The sequence below is a fragment of the Podarcis gaigeae genome (genome assembly GCF_964106915.1).
Source record: "Podarcis gaigeae genome assembly, chromosome: 13".
Lineage (NCBI taxonomy): Eukaryota > Metazoa > Chordata > Lepidosauria > Squamata > Lacertidae > Podarcis > Podarcis gaigeae.
In genome coordinates this window covers 40,952,401-40,972,778 of record NC_139689.1, presented here as the reverse complement: position 1 = coordinate 40,972,778, position 20,378 = coordinate 40,952,401, and the positions used below count along the sequence as shown (strand labels likewise).

Here is a 20,378-nt window from a genome sequence, read left to right as displayed (position 1 = left end):
AGCTGAAACAAACATTTCATTTATATAAGGACACCTGTGGGCTGAAATTACGGTACAATGCTGAGAAGGAAGACTCTATCGTTTATAAAGGGCGATTTTTACCTCGCTACAACTATTTGGATAATCTCTAGCATGCTGAAGTTTGCTTTGGCAGCGATCAGTTTCAAGTGCTGATTTCTTCCCCCACGTTTCCTTCAACAAGGCTATTCTTGGCAAATAGGGCAAGCTTTTGCAAGAGCCGAGCTGAGCTATCGAAAGGCGGAAGCTACTTGTGCGAGCTCATTTCCTGTGCAGGCTCATCTGTGTACTGTGTCGTGTGTGCAGGTTAACACAAGCAACTGAACTTCTGAAAATGGCACCAGAGCAGGGTTTCCCAAACTGTGGAGTCGCCAGCTGGTTTTGGACTACAACCCCCATCATCCCTAGCTGGCAGGACCAGTGGTCAGGGATGATGGGAGTTGTAGTCCAAAAAAATGGTAGAGACCCAAGTTTGGAAAACCCAGCAGAGAGGGTCAGCAGGTAGAGATTGCTCATTGAATTGTGAGTTCTTTCACATTTTCCCCAAAACTAGGGTGTGTGTGTGTTCATTTCTGATCACATGGATAAAGGACCCCTGACCGTTAGGTCCAGTTGTGGCCGACTCTGGGGTTGCGGCGCTCATCTTGTTTCTGTATCTAAATTTAATCAGTTACTAAATTGGCTCAGGGCAGACGATTAATACCTGAAAAGTCTTTGATCAGTTGGCAGTCTGGCTTTTTTTTCCACCTTCCCTAAGCATGTGTGACACAGATGTTTGTTCTTTGCAGTCACTTTTTCCCCAGTTCTCTTGTGCTTGTGACCCATTGGAGTTTGGATTATGTAAGAGAGATGGGAAGTGCAAGAGTTTCTTCCTTTGGGACACGAGGCTACTAACATTCTCTTCTAACTCTGCAATCTTGGCCGGGGAGGTGAGCGGAAATCTCTCTCCCTACCCCATGGTTAAACATCGACTGAAAAGTATGTTCAGCCAGTCCTGGAAGGGATTGTCCTAAAAAAAGCAAAGTTTGTACTCCTAGATCAGGCATAGGGAAACTCGGCCCTCCAGATGTTTTGGAACTACAACTCCCATCATTCCTGACCACTGGTCCTGTTAATTAAAGACAATGGGAGTTGTAGTCCCCAAACATCTGAAGGGTTGGGTTCCTAGATCCACGTTTGTCGCTGGAGACCCAGGTAGCTTCTGTGCCAAGAAGTGACTTTCTTAGACTAGTGTACCAGTTGCAGCCTGACCGCTGTTATCTAGGCCCCGCTAGCCTTTAGGATTGATTGCTGTAGTGTGTTGCGTGTGGTGCTGCCGTTGGAGACCCCTCAGAAACTGTGTTTAGTTCAAAATACAACTACCAGGCTGTCAGCCGGGGCCAGTTAGCGGGAATATGTTTTGTCAACACTGAAAGAACTATACAGTGGTACCTCGGGTTAAGAACTTAATTCGTTCTGGAGGTCCGTTCTTAACCTGAAACTGTTCTTAACCTGAAGCGCCACTTTAGCTAATGGGGCCTCCTGCTGCTGCCGCGCCGCCGGAGCACGATTTCTGTTCTCATCCTGAAGCAAAGTTCTTAACCCGAGGTACTATTTCTGGGTTAGTGGAGTCTGTAACCTGAAGCATCTGTAACCCGAGGTACCACTGTACTGGCTTTCTGGTGCTTAGGTTTACAAACAGCAACCAGAGATAAACACACACACACACACAACTTTTCTGGTGAGGCGCCCTGTCTCTGGGATACTGTCCCCAAGAAGGCCTACCTAGTGTCCACATTGTTTTCTTTTTAAATCTCCTAGGCTTTTAATTTTATTTTAAATTTCCTCACCTCATTTTAATATGCATTGCAGGGAGTTGGACTAGACCAGCGGTTCCCAATCTTTTTTTGGCTACCTAAGCATCTCTAAAATCCTAATGTGACATATGATTCTTATTATTCAAAAAGTGAACTCCTTTTCACATGGAGGAAGCCTAAAAGGCCATTAACTGTTAATAACTCATTCTCAAATTGCCCCCCCTTAAAAATCAAATTACCTCCCTGTGGGGTATGTGCCCCATGTTGCACTGTTAAAGACTTCTGAGATTTATGACCGCCAAGGCTCTGAGCCTCCCCACTTTTAGTATCTTGTGGGTAGCACTGCATTTCCACCCAAACCATTCCCCTCCTCTTTTCTGAATGGAGAGAGGCTGCACGATAATCTGATGCAAGCTCAGCAAAAATAATATAAAGCTATTTTGGGATGGGCAGGCTAAGGCTACCGCAGCCCAGCCTCCTGTTGTCTTTGCCCTTGACTGAGTCACAGTTTCATTTCTCTACAAGAAGGAGGGAAACTTTTAAGTTGCACCACAAGAAAGATAAAGATGGATGGAAGCCAGGTTTATCCTCCATGCGGGGAAAGTCCCCAAGGAAGCTCCGCAACCAGAGATGGCTCCATTTCAGCAAACCTGGCGTTGGGTCCCACAGGACAACTAGGGGAAAAAGCCTACATGATACAAATCCATGTGTGGGAATACTGGGCTTATCCACACTTTCTGCCCCACAACTTTGCAGCAGAGCTCTGCGCTGAAACGCTCTGTGTCTTGAACATTGCCCTTAGCTTTCCCCATGAGAAGCTGCTCTTTAAATCAGATCAAATGTCACTTTGCGATTTCTGTGAATTGACGTTTGCGCCAATCGAGCTTTGAACAGTTGTTTTTTTTGCAGGAAAAGCTCTGGGGCGAAAGAAAAGGTGATCGGAAACAGAGCTGTAATTCGTGGACTGTGCCTGAAAAGAGCAGAGGAAAATGTGGATAACGCTGCTCTTGTGTCCTGCCATTTGCCCCTCTCTTACAACTAGCATAAGGAGAGGGGTAGTAAGGTAAAGGGACCCCTGACCATTAGGTCCAGTAGTGGCCGACTCTGGTGTTGCAGCACTCATCTCGCTTTATTGGCCGAGGGAGCCGGCGTACAGCTTCCGGGTCATGTGGCCAGCCCGACTAAGCCGCTTCTGGCGAACCAGAGCAGCGCACGGAAACGCCGTTTACCTTCCCACTGGAGCGGTACCTATCTATCTACTTGCACTTGACGTGCTTTCAAACTGCTAGGTTGGCAGGAGCAAGGACCGAGCAACGGGAGCTCACCCCGTCGTGGGGATTCGAACCACCAACCTTCTGATCGGCAAGTCCTAGTAGTAGTGCTAATAATAATAATAATAATAGTAATATTTTTGTACCCTGCCCATCTGACTGCGTTGCCCCAGCCACTCTGGGAAGCTTCCAACATACATAAAAACATAACAAAACATTACACATTAAAAGGCTTCCCTATACAGGGCTGCCTTCAGATGTTTTCTAAAGGTTAAATAGTTACTCATCTCCTTGACATCTGATGGATGTTCCACAGGGCTGGTGCCACCACCAAGAAGGCCCTCTGCCTGGTTCCCTGCAGCTTCACTTCTCACAGTGAAGCAACCGCCAGAAGGCCCTTGGAGCTGGATTAAGACAAACTTAATCCACATGTGTTTTGTAAGAAATCACACTGTTTATTATCATACTTCAAAATTTGCTCCCCCACCCGCCAAATATTTGGAGTTGCTCAAGACTTCCCTAAAGCTTTTCAGAAACTGCAATGAGTAAAAACATAGCATAGTTATCATCAGTAGACTCCCCAGAAAGCCAAATTAAGGAATTAAGTTCACTCTTAGAAGGTCAGCTCTTGTGACGCCATGAGTGCTCATCGCCACAGCCCAAAGATGGGGGACCTGTGTCCCTCCAAGGGTTGCTAGACTCCTAGCCAGCCCAGCCAAATGATCAGGGATTGTGGGAATTAAGAGCAGCTGAAAACCCTGGCACCATTAAGATAAATTCAACAGTGTAAATAAATTTTGATGGATGTAATAATGGAATACTGAATGGTTTTGTTTTTGTAAAATATGCAGGGATTTATGTGAAATGAGCCATGGAAAGAAAAGAAGGGAAGTCGTTGATATCTTAAGGATGTAAAATGAGTATTTGAAATTGTAAAACAGAAAATTTAACAAAAATTATATATACAAAGAACACCTGGTGGCAGCAACAGCAGGACAGCAAACCACCAGGAGATAAATATGATCAGCGAGGGAAGACTCAACTCAACACTCGCTCGCCTCTGAGATTCTCAGCGGGCTCTGCTACCAGAGAACAACAGAATTGTAGAGTTGGGAGGAATCTTTTTACCCAACATGGGGCTTCAACACATGACCCTGAAATTAAGAGTCCCAAGATGAAGGCAGGGAATGCCGCCTGAATAATCCTGGGTACCCATTTGCAACGCCTGTTCCCGATAGCACACCTGAGCAAAATTGCACCACACAAATATTTCATAGGCAGCTTTGGCGAGGGAGCTTTGCATGGCTATAAAGCAGAATATAGGTGGGAGGTTTTCAAAGTATGTTTCAAAGTACATTTTCGAACGTAATCCGTTCCAGAAGACGATTCGAGCTCTGAAACATTTGAAAACCGAAAACTCTTTTCTTTCTTTTAAAAATTGCTTTAAACATCAACAAACGAAAAACCAAAAGATAATATAAATTACAAAAAGTAAATAGATTTGTTAGAGCACAACTTCTGTTATGACTTCCAGTCACCCCCTCAAGAGTCCTGGGTTACTTTTATGCAACACACTTTTCGTTATCGCTCCAATCATATCCCATATCATTAATTTTATAAGATTTTCTAGGTTTCTACAGGGGTCCTTCTAAGCCTGCCAGAGAATTCACATTTTTACAATGCTCTTTAAGATATTTTCTGTAGATGCCCCACTCTCTAATAAACGTTTGGTCTTTATTATCCCTAATTCTTCTTGTTATCTTTGCTAATTCTGAAAATTCTAATAATTATGCCTGCCAGTCCATTTTGGTCAGGATAGAGTCTCCTTTCCCAATTTTGGCTACTAAGATTCTTTCTGCCACTGTTGCATATAGGAAACCAAAAACTCAACAGCTGGCATCTAGCTGTAGGCCTCAGGATCCTGCACTCAGCAGAAGCTGCATGTTCGACTTCCAAGGCGCGTTCGAAAACCAAAGCATTTACTTCCAGATTTACGGCGTCCGAAAACCAAAACATTCATCAACAGAGACGTTCGAAAACTGAGGATGTGACTCGCAATCGTAGGGCGACAGGCAGCCACAAAGATCAGTGGCTTGCCTTGCTGAGAATGAACGGGCACACAAAACAAAAAAGGCTAAACTTGGCTAGCTCACTTCTCTCTCGCATAGACGGGGCGAGCTTTTGGCAGCGACGATGGGGCTCCGATCAGCAAGGAAGCTGGCAACTCTAAACAAGACCTTCCAGACTGGGATTCCCAGCCACTGGAGCCAGCCAAGACAGAGAGAGAAAAGGGCTTTTTCATCTCAGGCACGTGCCAAAAAGGAAGAAGAAAATGAGGTGAGACTCATCTTTTTGCATTTCTCTCCGAAAACGACTTGGATTGCAGACAAGTATTGGGTTGTTTGGAACATGCTTAGCAGCCATGTGATCCAACAAAGTCTTTGGGTTGTTAGTTTTTTTATATAAAAAACCTCAAGGAGGCCTCAGCAGCTTACCAATTGCAGCAGATCTTGGAGAATGCTGAAGACCTATCTATCTTACTTACGTATTGATTTAAGATCTTCCTCCACACCTGAGGCTAAGGGACAATAATAGCGGTCTCAGCAGCCGAGTCTCGACAACTGAAAGCCAAGCAAGTCCCCACGCCCAAGATTAATAGTGGGATAGGAGGGCTGAGAATGATGTAAATATATTTCACATCTGGCAACCCATGTCCCCCTTTGATTTCAGACAGTACAGTGTTTCCCAACCTTGGGTCTCCAGCTGTTTTTGGACTACAGTTCCATCATCCCTCACCACTGGTCTTGCCATCTAGGGATGATGGGCGTTGTAGTCCAAAAACAGCTGGAGACCCAAGGTTGGGAAACACTGAGATAGTACTTGCGTAAAGGTAAAGGGTAAAGGGACCCCTGACCACCAACTCTGGGGTTGCAGCACTCATCTCGCTTTATTGGCTGAGGGAGCCGGCATACAGCTTCCAGGTCATGTGGCCAGCATAACTAAGCCGCTTCTGGCGAACCAGAACAGCGCACGGAAACACCGTTTACCTTCCCGCCGGAGCGGTACCTATTTTTCTACTTGCACTTTGACATGCTTTCGAACTGCTAGGTTGGCAGGAGCAGGGACCGAGCAACGGGAGCTCACCCCGTCGCAGGGATTCGAACCGCCGACCTTCTGATCGGCAAGTCCTAGGCTCTGTGGTTTAACCCACAGCACCACTCGCGTCCCAGTACATGGGTAGATATCTAGTACTTATCTAGTACATGGGTAGATAAGTATAAAAAGCCCAGGACACAAATTTTCATGGCCTTCTAACAGCTATGGTGGCTCATTTACCAGAAGCAGTGTATTTAAACGACCTCAGCCCAGTATACCTGAAGAAGTGTCTCCACCCCCATAGTTCAGCCCAGACATTGAGGTCCAGCTCTGAGGGCCTTCTGGCGGTTCCCTCACTGCCAGAAATGAAGTTACAGGGAACCAGGCAGAGGGCCTTCTTGGTAGTGGCGCCTGTCCTGTGGAACACCCTCCCATCAGACGTCAAGGAAATAAACAACTATCTGACTTTTAAAAGACATCTGAAGGCAGCCCTGTTTAGGGAAGTTTTTAATGTTTGATGTTTTATTGTGTTTTTAATATTCTGCTGGGAGCTTCCCAGAGTGGCTGGGGAAACCCAGCCAGATGGACGGGCTAATAATAATAATAATAATATTAATATTTTAGCGTAAACTGTGAAAGTGTATACTTGATTCTGACCAAACCAAGTCTCCTGATGTATATTTTAAAATGTAAATCATTTCCATGTAGCTCATGGGCCAGTGGCTTCCTGTGTGTTCTATGGGGCAAGGGCATTCTGAGCCCCCACCAGCCCTCTGTGCCTAGCAAAGGGGAGGAAGGGACAGTCATGAAAATTATAGAAGGGAATTCCTATTCTGCTACACAGCAAGACAGGCATCCCCAAACTCGGCCCTCCAGATGTTTTCGGACCACAACTCCCATCACCCCTAGCTAACATGACCAGTGGTCAGGGATGATGGGAATTGTAGTCCCAAAACATCTGGAGGGCCAAGTTTGGCGATGCCTGCAGTAAGATGTGGGGGACAGGAGGGGGGGAGCATTTTAATACACGTAGGATAGCATCTTGAAAAGCAGAGACATCACCTTGCCAACAAAGGTCCGTATAGTTAAAGCTATGGTTTTCCCAGTAGTGATGTATGGAAGTGAGAGCTGGACCATAAAGAAGGCTGATCACTGAAGAATTGATGCTTTTGAATTATGGTACTGGAGGAGACTCTTGAGAGTCCCATGGACTGCAAGAAGATCCAACCTCTCCATTCTGAAGGAAATCAGCCCTGAGTGCTCACTGGAAGGACAGATCCTGAAGTTGAGGCTTCAATACTTTGGCCACCTCATGAGAAGAGAAGACTCCCTGGAAAGACCCTGATGTTGGGAAAGATGGAGGGCACAAGGAGAAGGGGACGACAGAGGACGAGATGGTTGGACAGTGTTCTCGAAGCTACCAGCATAAGTTTGACCAAACTGTGGGAGGCAGTGGAAGACAGGAGTGCCTGGCGTGCTCTGGTCCATGGGGTCACGAAGAGTCGGACACAACTAAACGACTAAACAACAACAAAAGGATAGCAAAGAAACGAAACCCTAAAAACCATGGCTATCTCTGGTCCACCCTGATCATCGATGGTGAGGAACCCTTCATGGACTCAAGCCCACATTTTCTCTTGGCCGAACTTCGGGGCCGTAGAACGGTCAAGAGAAAATTGGGTGTGTGGCCACACCAATCAAACACCACATTTCATCCTCAGTTGGGTTGCTGGGGTTTTTTTGGGTGGGGAAGGTACCATTAAATGGCAGTAAATTGATGATTAGCTTACACAGTCTACTGGGAGGAATCTATTGGGATTTCCTGCCTCAAGCTCTAAAATCTATTGGTTTGACTCATTTCTGTCTCACACAAACTCTGATAGCAGAAGACAGGGCTTTCAGAAACGTCAATGCCCTGGTGGAAAAGGAGAATAAGCCAACATAGGTGTCAGGGTCGGCTTAGGACATCAATTCACTCATCCCTCCTTGCACAGAGACAAACAGGACAGAAGGCCGGGGAAGCAGTTCATTCTCAGCCTCTTCTGCTACCCACGGCATAAGACAGGGGTGCAAAACCTACAGCCCTGGACTACATTTCCCAGAATCCCTGGCCACAGGTGGGACTCATGGGAGTTAAGAGTGCAATAACATCTTGTTGGCCACATGTTTTCCATCCCTGGCATAAGAGATGTCAAGTGAGTGTAGGAGGGACAGAAAATGATCCCCACTTTCTGCTTATTTCAACAACAACGCTTATGCAGACTTTTGTTCCTCAAATGCTGAAAGTGCATCCCATAAATTATCTCAGTCGTTCGACGGACAACCCTGCAAGGCAGTCCTATCACCCAGACAGTTTTTAGGGAAAGAACTGCATAAATTAAATGCAAGGCCAGCCACTGTTAGCCACAGTAGCTCAGATGACCTCTTTCCAAACACAGCTTGAGTTGACACACTACAGTACCTCCTGGTACTGTGAGAGCCAGTGTGCTGTAGTGGTTAAGAGCGGTAGTCTCGTAATCCTGGGGAACCGGGTTCGTGTCTCCGCTCCTCCACATGCAGCTGCTGGGTGACCTTGGGCCAGTCACACTTCCTTGAAGTCTCTCAGCCCCACTCACCTCACAGAGTGTTTGTTGTGGGGGAGGAAGGGAAAGGCGAATGTTAGCCGCTTTGAGACTCCTTAAAGAGAGTGAAAGGCGGGATATCAAATCCAAACTCTTCTTCTTCTTCTGGGCACCAAGAAGCTGCTGAAACAGAGGGGAAACCAGGACCGTGTAGGAACTCCATGACTTCCTTGCTTACAGCACAATCCTACCCATGTCTACTCAGAAGCAAGTCCGGATGGACGACAGCTAACAGAAGGTTGAATCCTGACAAGACAGAAGTACTGGTTTTGGGGGACAGGAGGTGGGCAGGTGTGGAGGACTCCCTGGTCCTGAATGGGGTAACTGTGCCCCTGAAGAACCAGGTGTGGAACCTGGCAGTCATTTTGGACTCACAGCTGTCCATGGAGGCGCAGGTCAATTCTGTGTCCAGGGCAGCTGTTTATCTGGTACACAGGCTGAGACCCTACCTGCCCGCGGACTGTCTCGCCAGAGTGGTGCATGCTCTAGTTATCTCTTGCTTGGACTACTGCAATGCGCTCTATGTGGGGCTACCTTTGAAGGTGACCCGGAAACTACAACTAATCCAGAATGTGGCAGCTAGACTGGTGACTGGGAGTAGCCTTGAAAGACCTACACTGGCTCCCAGTACGTTTCCGAGCACAATTCAAAGTGTTGGTGCTGACCTATAAAGCCCTAAAAGGCCTCGGTCCAGTATACCTGAAGGAGCGTCTCCACCCCCATCGTTCTGCCCGGACACTGAGGTCCAGCTCTGAGGGCCTTCTGGCGGTTCCCTTGCTGCGAGAAGCCAAGTTACAGGGAACCAGGCAGAGGGCCTTCTCGGTAGTGGCGCCCTCCCTGTGGAACACCCTCCCACCAGATGTCAAAGAGAAAAACAACTACCAGACTTTTAGAAGACATCTGAAGGCAGCCCTGTTTAGGGAAGTTTTTAATGTATGACATTTTAATGTATTTTTAATCTTTGTTGGAAGCCGCCCAGAGTGGCTGGGGAAACCCAGCCAGATGGGCGGGGTATAAATAATAAATTATTATTATTATTACTATCCAATTCAATGGGGCTTGCTGCCAGCTGAATGGGGTTAGGACTGCAGCCTTACGAGCTGTCCATTCTGTAGCAGTTCTGATGGGTCTCTGAGCTGAAGAAGACCACCTGGAGTCACAACTTTTGGATCTGGAAGCTCTTCCCCCTATAATTCCATATGTTTGGGGAGTGGTCAGGATGGTGCCAGGTGGAAGAGGCTCTTGCTTATCACGTCACAGGATCCGGGCTGAACATTAGCACTGGAAACAAATGCTCTTGACCACAAGCTCTTGAGATGCCACCTAGCTTTTGTCGGCAAGGCTGCAGAAATCTTCCTACAAACTCCAGTGCTTGCGAACTCTTTCTTCAGCTCTTAGTTTTGGGAGAAGGCTGCCTTAAGGAGGGAATGGGGGTTGGCAAGCCATTCCACACACCTACCCCCCAAAAGCAAGATGCTGGCAAGTCCTTTGGTCAGTTGTCATATGATTGATTCCCTTGCTGGTGAATTGGCAGCTTAAAGTCAATACAGTGGTACCTTGATTCCCGAACGGCTTAGCTTCAAAACAAATCGGCTCCCAAACGCCTCAAACCCGGAAGCGAGTGTTCTGGTTTGCGAACGCTTTTCAGAAGCCGAACGTCCGACACGGCTTCCGATTGGCTGCAGGAAGCTCCTGCAGCCAATCGGAAGCCACGCTTTGGTTTTCAAACAGTTCCAGGAATCAAATGGACTCCTGGAACGGATTAAATTTGACAACCAAGGTACCACTGTACAAGGGAGCTAGATTTGCTTCAAGGGACACCCACTGCTGATCCCTGTCCCTAAACCCAAAGAAAGAGAGAGTGATTCAATTCAAAACCACCCCCCTCCTGGTTTTGTGTTACTTATTGTCTAGATCTTATTGCCTACCCAAGAGCACTGAGTACAGTGGTACCTCGGGTTAAGAACTTAATTCGTTCTGGAGATCCGTTCTTAACCTGAAACTGTTCTTAACCTGAGGTACCACTTTAGCTAATGGGGCTTCCTGCTGCCGGAGCACAATTTCTGTTCTCATCCTGAAGCAAAGTTCTTAACCCGAGGTATTATTTCTGGGTTAGTGGAGTCTGTAACCTGAAGCGTCTCTAACCTGAAGTGTCTGTAACACGAGGTACCACGGTAACATCTTTGGTTACAAAACTGTGTCTATGGAGGTCCTAAGATGGAGAGGCTAACTGAAGATATACATTGGTGGGTTTCCTCTGCAAAGACCTTCCTCTTGTAGTTGAATAATAGATGCCGAGTCTCTAGCGTGTGCCTGGCTTGGAAACAACCCAACTGGAAACAACCCTCACACCCCTCCTTTGTCTGCAAAGGCAGGTTCTGGGGGCCACTGACTGCCCTAGACCTTTCCAAAGTGCCTCCGTACTATTTAATATTATCTACAAAGTGCAAATTATTCAGACATTTTATATACAGTAAACTGCCTGTTCTCAAACACACACACAAGATCACACCCTTGGCTAATCAACGACTTTCAGCACTGCCTTCAATTCCACAGTAACAGCCGCCAATGTGCTTAAAGCGTTATAAACCATAGAACGGAATCGTAGAACTGTAGAGTCGGTGGGACCCCGAGGGTCATCTATCCCAACCCCCCCTGAAACGAAGGAATCTTTTGCCCAGCTTGGGACTTGAACCCAAGCTCTGCTGACTCTCTGTGCATGCACAAGAGAGAGAAGAGACCGACCCTTTGGCAACAGTAGTGCTCTTTAAGAAGAGGATAGTCAAGGCAACGGTGAGATGGAACTAAGCAACTTTAAGCAACTATGTGCACATGTTTCTCAACTCAGAGGGTTGGATGAAACCCCAGAATTAACACACAACCCAGCTCCCTCGTCCCGCAAGGAAATATTCCACCGGGGCACACGAGCTCCACGTCTCCCCAAAGAAGTCAGCCTTCACAAGGGTGCATGCAAAAGCAGGAGGCCAGCTAGAGGCGTAACTCCCAAACATGTCCCCAAAGCTAAGATCTACAGATCTCACACACTCCGTCCTCCCTACAGCTGCATAGCTCCTGAAAGCATGCACAAAACGCAAACTAGTTTCTTAACTGCAGGTACAGATGCAGCTATGGCTGCTGAAACTGTGGAGGCGGCCCTGTGGTTCTGTCCCATAGGAAGGGGCGTCTGAGAACATCCCAAAAATCTGCAAACAGCCAACTCGGAGCAAGGCCCTAAGAGCACTGCAACCATCAGTGGCTTTCGAGGAGGAGAGAATTGGTTTGGGGAAACATCTGAGGCTAGTTCTGGCTACTTCAGTTTAGCACCAGCTGTTTGCAGAACCTAGTTTTTTTTCCTCTGGGGTGTCTGTTGTAGACTGCAGAGTAGCCTCAGGAAATACTGGGAAAGACCACTTGAACTCACTGGGGAGACTGGGAGGGGCTACACAAGGACACCTGCAGATGAATGAATCCGAAGCAGTCTCCACCCTCACATGCCTCTGACGTGGGTGAGATTCATCCCCACCATCAAGGCAGGTGTGAATCTACTTAAAATCATTTCCAGCTGTGCTCATTTTGACCCTTCTACCAATGCTTTTGTACTTCCAATTTGCAGGCTGAGGTTGCTTCCTTCAGAGAAACCGTGGCACCCCAAAGTATTCAGCAAAAGGAAATAAATAATAATAATAGTAATAATGGTGGAGCTGGAATTATCGGCTCCTTACCAAGTAATACCAGCCCTTTAAAACAGAAAAAGAAGAGGAAAAACCTTCCCATTTCACAGCAATAGGCACTGAAGAGAGTGGGGAAATTTATCTTTGAACCTCTCTTTAACCACACAGATTGCAAGTATGACTGCACCCCTTGATAGATTAGTTTTCCATTTTGGGGGTGTTAAGAGAACCCCCAGCTGGTTGACGTCTTTGGGGTGAAATGAAGGCATGATGGGTTTATGAGGGGGGGGGGGAGAAGAGGAGGAGGAAGACCAGACACTTACCAGTACGTGGGTGAATCGTTCTTCCAGTTCCCCAGAGCTGGGCATAGGTTGCTTGGGGGGCGCTGGCTGCTTGGGGGGCAGGGGTGACGAGGCCGTGGGCTGGCTTTTAATCTCCTTCGCCGGAGACATCTCCATGCTGCTAGCTGCATTGCCCATCCTCAGACTGTACTCTTACACACACACACACACACAAATCTAAAGCACTACAAAATTAAAATATCCAGGATATTTTTTTTCCTCCGGGGGGAAGAGGAGAAAAATGTCAGGGGGAATAAAAAACAAAAAATACCCCAGCAACTTTCCCCACGTCTGCCAAATCGGAGGAGGAAGGCAAAGGGGTGGAGGAGGAGGACTTGCTCCAGGAACTCCCAACACGTGTGAATGTGCGATTCTTCAGATGCATCAGGTCAACACAGTCAGTTGTCCATGCTTCTCTTTTTTCCCCCTTTTCTTTTTTTGCTCCTGCCGCGGCCTAATTCCAGCAAGCAGCTGGAAGTGATGGAGGGGTCGCCAGCACAAGGTGACTTCTCAACGCCTGTCCTCTGGGGCCGGGGCCACCACCATGATGGGCAGGCAGCTTCGCCTGGCTGGCACCCAGCTCGCCTCTAGTGCATTTGCAGCGAGCCCCGTTTCCTAAAAGGGCATTCCCATCTTGTCTCCGATTGCCACGCGTGCTCTTCAGAGAAGTCCGCCGCCGCCGCCGCCGCTGCTGCTGCTAAACTTCCCCCTCTCCTCCACCCAAAAAAAGAAAAGAAAAAGAGGAAGAACCGAAAGCAGCGGCGGTTGCTCTCTCTGCACAGGAAATCGGGTTGCAGGTGCCTTGAATGCAAGAACGCGAGCACAGGTCGAGGCGGAACTTTTGCTGCAGCGCGTTGCTTTTTTTGGAGGGGGGATTTTGCAACCCAGGAGGTGCAATCTCTCTTGCTCTCCTGCCAGCATGCAAGCTCTCTCTCTCCCTCAATTTGGCGAAGAGCAGCAGCAGCAAAAGGCGGCGGCGGCGGCAGCAGAAGCTGCAGGAGGAGGAGGAGGAGAACCGCACGGTTTTTGCAAAGGCAGCGAAGATGGGTAGATCGCCAAAGCTGGGGGGAAAGAGGAGGCGGAGGCGGCAGGAGGAGAGGAAAACGCAGCGGCTCGCCCATGCCCAATTGCAGTAGCCATGGCCTGAGGGAGAGAGGCGAGGAGGGCGACGCGGGAGGCGAAGGAAATAGCAGAGTCACCTGCTTGCTGGAGAAATGAGGAGCGGCGGCGGGTTAGGATTGGGAGCGCCAGGCTGGCGGAGCGAGCGCTTTCTGGGTCTCAAAGCCCCCGGCTTTCGGTTTCGCGCTGCCATGGCTACTTCATCGGGAAAAAAGGGGGCTCGATTTCCCAAACGATTTCTAGATCTATGGGCGGTCATCTGTCATGGATGCTGGGGCTGAGATTCCTGCATTGCAGGGGGTTGGTGCCCCTTCCAACTCTAGGAGTCATCACCTTGCCAACAAAGGTCGGTATAGTTAAAGCCATGGTTTTCCCAGTAGTGATGTATGGAAGTGAGAGCTGGACCATAAAGGCGGCTGATCGCCCAAGAATTGATGTTTTTGAATTCTGGTGCTGGAGGAGACTCTTGAGAGTCCCATGGACTGCAAGAAGATCAAACCTCTCCATTCTGAAGGAAATCAGCCCTGAGTGCTCACTGGAAGGACAGATCCTGAAGCTGAGGCTCCAATACTTTGGCCACCTCATGAGAAGAGAAGACTCCCTGGAAAAGACCCTGATATTGGGAAAGATTGAGGGCACAAGGAGAAGGGGATGACAAAGGACGAGATGCTTGGACAGTGTTCTTGAAGCTACTAACATGAGTTTGACCAAACTGCAGGAGGCAGTGGAAGACAGGAGTGCCTGGCGTGCTCTGGTCCATGGGGTCACAAAGAGTCGGACACGACTAAACAGCAACAAGATGTGATTTTCTAGGTTGCTTAGGAGCACTTAGATATTACAGTTTGGCACAGGGAGGGATCCGGAATCAGGTTCTGCCAGGATCGAGCCCTGGTGGTGGTGGGGACGAGGGAGGCGCAGCAATGCAATTTTCAGCTCTAATCGTTCTCTTTCTGGGTGGGTGGGTGGGTGCGTGGGGAATCGCGTAGGTTTTAGGGGAAGAGAGGGCCTCATGTCCCCCAAAAGCTCCCAATGAATGGAGTGGAGAGCCGCACCGACATTTGGAGGATGCGCGGTAGCTTCCTTGGTCCTGCGACCCCCTTCCTGCCCCAAATCGTCACCCCACTCCTTCAGGGTCCAGGTAATGCACACGACGGCTCCCTCGTTTGACCGGCTCCTCCTCACCCATCCTGAACTCGGGAGAGGCACGGAATCGAGATCGGAGGCTGGTTTCCAGGAAGAGGGAGAAGAAGCCGACCTTAAGAGGTATTGCCAAACCGATTTGCATCTGGAGCAGCCGGCGCATCTGCTGAAGTCCACCAGGCGAGCCGAGCTCCCTCTCGTGGCTGCTGGGAGGGATCTCTCTCTTTTTAACCAAACTGGAAACAAACTTCTGAGTCACACAGGAGTCTTCTTCTGAAAAGAGATTTCGACTAAGCATCAGGGAAAAAAATTCTGTTCAACAAAAGATCGGAGGTTGTGGACTCTCCTTCCTTGGAGGTTTTTAAGCAGTTTGGATGGCCATCTGTCATGGATGCTTGAGCTGAGATTCCTGCCTTGCAGGGGGTTGGACTAGAGGACCCTTGGTGCCCCTTCCAACTCAGCCTTACAAATTTCCAAGCACTACAGTTTGCCTTTGTTATGCTAACACGTGGTCTGCCAAACTTGGGTCTCCAGCTGTTCTTGGACTACAGTTCCCATCATCCTTGACCACTGGTCTTGCTAGCTAGGGATGATGGGAGTTGTAGTCTAAAAACAGCTGGACCCCCTGCACTAATGCTTGTTTGCCAGAGAACAAAAGCCCCAAGAGGAGAGGGGTTGTTTGGTCGCTCGGAGTCTTGCTGACCAGATTAGAGGCACAGCCCTCCAGTTGCTTTCGGACTACAACTCCCATCAACATAGGCCATGCCTCTGATACTGATGGGAGCTGGAGTCCACATGGGGAGCCGCAAATTCCCCAGCCACGATTAAATAAACACTTTATTTTACAGTCATACCTCGGGTTACAGACGCTTCGGGTTGTGCACCACACCAAACCCGTAAGTACAGGAACTGGTTACTTCCGGGTTTCAGTGCTTGTGCATGCGCAGAAGTGCTAAATCACGTTTTGCACATGTGCAGAAGCACTGAATCGTGACCCGTGCAGGCGCGGCACTGCAGGTTGCGAATGTGCTTCCCGTGCAGATCACGTTCGCAACCCGAGTGTCCACTGTACTTTGATAGATCCTGTTCTGATGAATCCTGGATTGTAAGGGGACGGGTAGTACTTCTGGTGGGGGGACACGCCATGCTCCTTTTGGGGTAGTTTGTCCACTTTTGGTCCCCACCTTGCACTCAGCATGCGACAGCAGCCACACCCCAGAAAAACAGCTTCAGCAGAATGGCTAAACTGGGTAGCCAGTGGGTCTCAAAACCCTCAGTGATACTTGCCCTGCATGCAAAGACAGGCTGCAGCAGATTGAATGGACCAGTTGTGGGTCCAGCGGTCAAGAAGGTGGTTTCTGCGCATGTTTTGTAGAGGAAAGTGAGGGGCAGATGGGGCTCATCGACCCAGGAAGGTAGCCCATCTAGGAGAAGGAAGACTGATCCTAAACGTCCGCTGCTTTGCGGGATATCTTCAGGAGAAAAGGAGGAAACCCCACACAAATCCGGACTGGAGTCCCTAAGATGATTGGATGGCGCTTTGTACTCCTGCAGCCAAGCTTGTACCAAATGTATTGAAGCTGATGGGCTACATGGAACTGGCGGAAATGACTGGCAGAATCCGAGACCAGGGAGAAGAGTTGGTGGAAGAAGATTGAAAGAAATTTAAAGTTTACTTACAGAAACATTGTAAAATTAAGGAATGTTAGAAGGATGCTGGAATGAAGTTATGTGGTTTTAGCAGAAATGTTATAAAAGACTAAGTAAAAATGGATTGTTAATTGGTGAAAGAAGAGAATGCAAAATTACAGTATATTAAGATAAACTATTAGGATAAAAACAAAGATGGAAAGGATTTGCTGAAATATCTAACTGAACTAGAATACAAAAAAAGGGAGGTGTGAGGAGGTCAAGGAAACAAGCAAATGAAAGATAAGTTATGGGAAGGTTTGATTTGTTGTTGTTTTTAATTGTTTGTATTTTTCTGGGTTTTTTTTCTTTTTTCCTTTTTTCTTTTTTCCCTTTGTAACTTTTACAATTTGAATAAATATTATTTTTTAAAAAAAACAAATGTATTGTAGGGGCATATATAATGGGGAATGGGTGAAGCCTGAACAGCACCCCATGACTCCTTTTCAAGGTTAACTAGATCCCCTTAAGAAGAGTACAGTATAGAAATGCGCAGCAATATTTCACTGCAGCTCCCACTTAATAAATTTCTAGCCTTTATGGCTGCGATGACTGACAATGCTTGGGATTTCACTTTATCTCACAAAGGAACTTACAGCAACACACATTGTTTGTTGCTTCCCTGGGGGATGATTAAGAAACAGAGCCAAAGTGAAAGCAGCTTAATGCCTTCTGAAAACTTTCTGATGTTAGGAAGGTAGAAGAATAAGGCTTCAATATTATATTAAGCTCTTTGATCAGGAGAAATGGGGGGCAAGGACTAGAATTGTGGCAAATATAATTGCAAATTATGGGAACTATGTGCATTGGCATAATCTGTACAGGTAGCAGAATCCACTATTTGATATAAAATTGCAGGCTACCTTGTTGTTGTTGTTTAGTTGTTTAGTCGTGTCCGACTCTTCGTGGCCCCAAGGACCAGAGCACGCCAGGCACTCCTGTCTTCCACTGCCTCCCGCAGTTTGGTCAAACTCATGCTGGTAGCTTTGAGAACACTGTCCATCCATCTCCTCCTCTGTCGTCCCCTTCTCCTTGTGCCCTCCATCTTTCCCAACATCAGGGTCTTTTCCAGGGAGTCTTCTCTTCTCATGAAGTATTGGAGCCTCAGCTTCAGGATCTGTCCTTCCAGTGAGCACTCAGGGCTGATTTCCTTCAGAATTGATAGGTTTGATCTTCTTGCAGTCCATGGGACTCTCAAGAGTCTCCTCCAGCACCATAATTCAAAAGCATCAATTCTTCGGCGATCAGCCTTCTTTATAGCTTTACCTATACGGACCTTTGATGGCAAGGTGATGTCAATACATGTTTATTTTCATTTTTTTAGTGTAAATACATTCATTCCTTGGTATGTTTCTGGAACAGTGAAACACCAGGTAATTAAAGATGCTTTTCACCCATCACCGTGCAACATGCAATTCTGTAACTGATGGCATTTCTACAGCTGCTAAAAGAGAAGAATGGCTTTGGCTCTCACAACTGTGGCTTCCAGGGCCAAACCCTTGTTACAAAACAATTCTACTGTTTTGTCTTGTATAGTACTAGTAAAGCTGCAGAGTGAGAACACCACAATTACAATTTTTCCTTGGGATATGGTGGTGGTGAGGGGTGTGTGTGTGTGTGTGTACACACAAAGCAGTTCAGGGTTTTTCCACTGTCGTCGAAGGATCAGATATAAAGGAGAGGGAGCAGAGTGGCATGTCTCCCACATATGGATGACTCTGCAACCCAAAACTCTGAATAGCTTTGTGTAGATGTTGTTAGCAGCATAGAGGGCAAGATGAAATCCTGCACAACCCACAGAGATTCCCACCTTCCCACACTGTCTCTTGGTAATGTAAAGGTAAAGGGACCCCTGACCATTAGGTCCAGTCGTGGCTGACTCTGGGGTTGCTTTATTGGCCGAGGGAGCCGGTGTACAGCTTCCAGGTGGCCAGCATGACTAAGCCGCTTCTGGCAAACCAGCGCAGCACACGGAAACGCTGTTTACCTTCCCGCTATAATGCGGTACCTATTTATCTACTTGCACTTAGGGGTGCTTTCGAACTGCTAGGTGGGCAGGGGCTGGGACCGAAAGACAGGAGCTCACCCTGCCGCGGGGATTCGAACCGCCGACCATGCAATCGGCAAGTCCTAGGCACTGAGGTTTTACCCACAGCGCCACCCCCGTCCCTTTTTGTCTCCTGGTACAAGACATCTATTAGGGCAGGCACATCCAACAGGTAGAAGCTAAACAACTTTGGCTCCCCTAAAAAAAGCCCTGCGCTCCTTCTCCCTAAAAAAAGCTGCCAGCTTTTAACTCTGTGAGTAGATTGCAGTCTCTTGGGAGTTGGCCACCCCTGTAGTAGGGCAACCAAGAAAGTCTCCTGAACCCAGACTGGAATGGATCTAAAGGTTTTCTATCCAGAATCTTCACTGCCACCTGCTCACTTCCCTTGCCCAAAAAGAAAATATTTGACACCTGGCGCTGGGTGACAGCTTCAAATCGGAGGGATCCAGTTATTCTACAACCCACCCCAATGATGGGGTGTAGGAACAATACCCTCCGTAGGAAAAGCACTTGCCACTTCACTAACTTTTAAGCCCAACTGAGCCAATTTCACAAGTCAAGACAGGCGAGGGACAAACAGAAAGTTACGCCTTTGCACTTCTCCAAGAATTCAGTCCATGCCATCAGGCTGAAAAATATCCCATAAAATCTGATTAGAAGACTCCATATTGTTTTCCATTACTGCCACCGAATAACCCAGAGTCCAAGTCAGGGTGATTATATGCAAAGTGTGTCACAAATTGGTCGCAGCGGACTTCCAAAGACTCCATTGACAAGGGCCAAGCTGGAACAGATCCTTCACAACACGGGAAAGCTCCAAGGGATGGCATCAAGCAGATTTAATGTTGCCGGAAAGGCAAGCTTTCATTCCCTCTGTCGCCACCACAGACTAGACACAAAATGGGCCCTAAGCTACGCTTAATCATACTCGTTTTCAGTTTTTCTCTAGTTGTTTTGCTGTTTCAGTGCTCCTAGAGCCTCCATAAACTAAGGAGCTCTCTGATCTTTAGCACTCATAGCATGGCTTGCAGGCGCTCTCAAGCACTTTCTTATTAAAGCAGGGATTTTCAGGAAGATAAATTACAGGCAACTTGCAGCTTGTGCGCATTTAACTTGTGTGCATTCAGCTTTATGCACTTGGTAAAAAATTGTTTTGTTTTTTTTTAAAGGGAGCAGAAAGAGGGCGGGCACCCAAGGGGAGAAACTTCGGCAATCCCACCCACCATTGCAGTCAATGTGTTTCGACTACAGAATTTTGGTTTGATGCGCAATCCCCGCATCGTAACCCCTGCGTAAATAGAGTCTCGCCTATATATACACATTGCCATGTTTGGTACTTTTCCTGCATTCGTGCAGAATATGCAATCCGGGATACAGATCTGTGCCACAACTAAGTTGCAAATTTGGGGGGTGGGGTGGCGCGGAGGCAGTAGCAGCCGGGCAGGGGAGTCCAAAAATCATAGGAAAAGGAATCAAATTCTTCTTCTTCTGCGATCACTTGTAGCTGAGTAAGATTGTGTTCCATAAACGCAGTTTTAACAATAAGAAATATAATAATAAATTTTTATT

At 47.6% G+C, this 20,378-nt stretch overlaps 1 protein-coding gene across 7 annotated transcripts in view; it reads right to left on the bottom strand.

Annotated features, from left to right (window-relative positions):
- The window catches only part of FMNL1 (formin like 1), a 114,132-nt gene extending 99,917 nt beyond the window's left edge, over window positions 1–14,215 (bottom strand). For 4 of the 7 annotated variants that reach the window (XM_083709099.1, XM_083709102.1, XM_083709103.1 and 1 more), the window contains exon 1: window positions 12,797–14,214. In XM_083709099.1, coding sequence (XP_083565225.1) covers window positions 12,797–12,952 — 156 coding nt within the window. In that variant the 5' untranslated portion in view covers window positions 12,953–14,214. Of the gene's footprint in view, window positions 1–12,796 lie in introns of all 7 variants that reach the window. The other 3 variants (XR_014557428.1, XM_083709101.1, XM_083709100.1) reach the window with 2 other exon arrangements.
- Between the last annotated feature and the right edge of the window lie 6,163 nt (window positions 14,216–20,378).